Here is a 1544-nt window from a genome sequence, read left to right as displayed (position 1 = left end):
CCTAACAGCAACAAGTTCCCAAACACTCACGTTGTGGTGTGGAACTTGTACGGCGCTGTTTCCTCGCCAAAGCTCTTGTTCCAAGACTTGCAGAAGTTTATGAGATGGAGAGTCGGGGCTATGGAGCGGACCGTATCGCTCTTGGACTTTACATACAAGGACAGCAACCAGATGGTCCAGATCCACGACTACGAGAAGGTGAGCTTCCTCCGCGTAGACGGAGACATGAAGAAAGGGACCAAGGAGGTTATAGCAACGTTCCAACAGAACTATCCCGAGATTTTGTCACTCAAGTTTTTCCTCAATGTTCCAACAGTCGTCAGCTGGGTCTATGCCTTGGTGAATAAGTTTGTGGCCAAGGAAACAGTGCTGAAATTCCACATGCTAAGCGGAGGCGATGTCTCGGAGTGGTTGAGCAGCAAGGATTTGCCAGAAAAGTACGGAGGTGAGGCCAAAAACTCCGATCTCCAGCTGCAGAACGTGATGAGCAAGGATGTTGTGGTTCCACAGTACGCCCAAGTGTTACTCCAAAAGGATTTTCTCGATGTTGAGTAAGTCGTTTAGAAGCTTCTTTCAATAGGGATATACAATTGTGGTGAGCGCCCTAAGTTACAAGATAAGGCATGTATTACATTTTCTATGTTTTACATCTATGCATATTTCTAGCTTTACTTGGATAATACCCTGCTTGTAAAATTATTTATGCATATTTGTAGGCGCATGGTAATTTAAGGTGCATGTCAAATGCGAGGTGATATCGGACATAGTGCCACGTATCAGCCTCACAGGTTGAAAAGCTTCTTCCTAATCGCCGACTCATTGCTTAACTTTTCGTTATATACCGTAAAATAGAGGTAGTGGAGGTATAACTTATATCATAGCCTTTTGGTTTTGTCTTTTTTTTTTTCACTCCAATATCTCATGCTTACGGCCACAGTCGGTGACTCCGTATCGAATGGACACGTAGACCCTGGAAAAAAGTTTGCATGCCTTTCCGATGGCCTGCGTCACCTTTAAATATTTTTAAGTCGCCTGGGACCCACCGAGTATAAATTTCCCAGTTAATCAGTTCATTATACTTTCATAACTGAAAATTCTTCTGCTAGAACATATCCACACCTTGTTACCGTTATGATCCAATCCACTACCCTAACCGAGGCTGAGCAGGCCAGCCTTCAAGAACTCCTTGAAAAGCTCCCCGAAATCATCACTAACGCAGATAACTACGACGAATTGTATGGCTACCAGCTTTCTGGCGAACGCCTCCAGGAAGATATCCGTGATGAAATTGTTCTCAAGTTCCTCAAAGCTAACGCTTACGACGTGCCTGCTGCCGAAGCTCAGTTAATTGTCACCCTTAAGTGGCGCCGGGAATTCAATCCTTTATCCGCCGCCTACTCAGAGAAGCACGAAGACTTATACGATGCCATTGGGCTTGTCACCAAGTGCCCTAACAGCAACAAGTTCCCAAACACTCACGTTGTGGTGTGGAACTTGTACGGCGCTGTTTCCTCGCCAAAGCTCTTGTTCCAAGACTTGCAGAA

At 45.3% G+C, this 1544-nt stretch overlaps 2 protein-coding genes across 2 annotated transcripts; both read left to right on the top strand.

Annotated features, from left to right (window-relative positions):
• Nucleotides 1–66: 66 nt before the first annotated feature.
• BABINDRAFT_163977 (SEC14 family lipid-binding protein) lies at nucleotides 67–688 on the top strand (the record flags this gene model as incomplete). Its single annotated transcript, XM_019130210.1, has 1 exon — nucleotides 67–688. A coding segment is annotated over exon 1 (431 nt), but the record flags the coding sequence as incomplete, so codon positions are not given.
• A 443-nt stretch (nucleotides 689–1131) lies between these two features.
• On the top strand, nucleotides 1132–1533 carry BABINDRAFT_42679 (uncharacterized protein; the record flags this gene model as incomplete). The annotated part of the gene is made up of 1 exon (XM_019132092.1): nucleotides 1132–1533. A coding segment is annotated over one exon (402 nt), but the record flags the coding sequence as incomplete, so codon positions are not given.
• Nucleotides 1534–1544: the final 11 nt, after the last annotated feature.

This window comes from Babjeviella inositovora, assembly GCF_001661335.1.
Source record: "Babjeviella inositovora NRRL Y-12698 unplaced genomic scaffold BABINscaffold_47, whole genome shotgun sequence".
Lineage (NCBI taxonomy): Eukaryota > Fungi > Ascomycota > Pichiomycetes > Serinales > Babjeviella > Babjeviella inositovora.
This window is presented reverse-complemented; position numbering and strand designations above follow the sequence as displayed.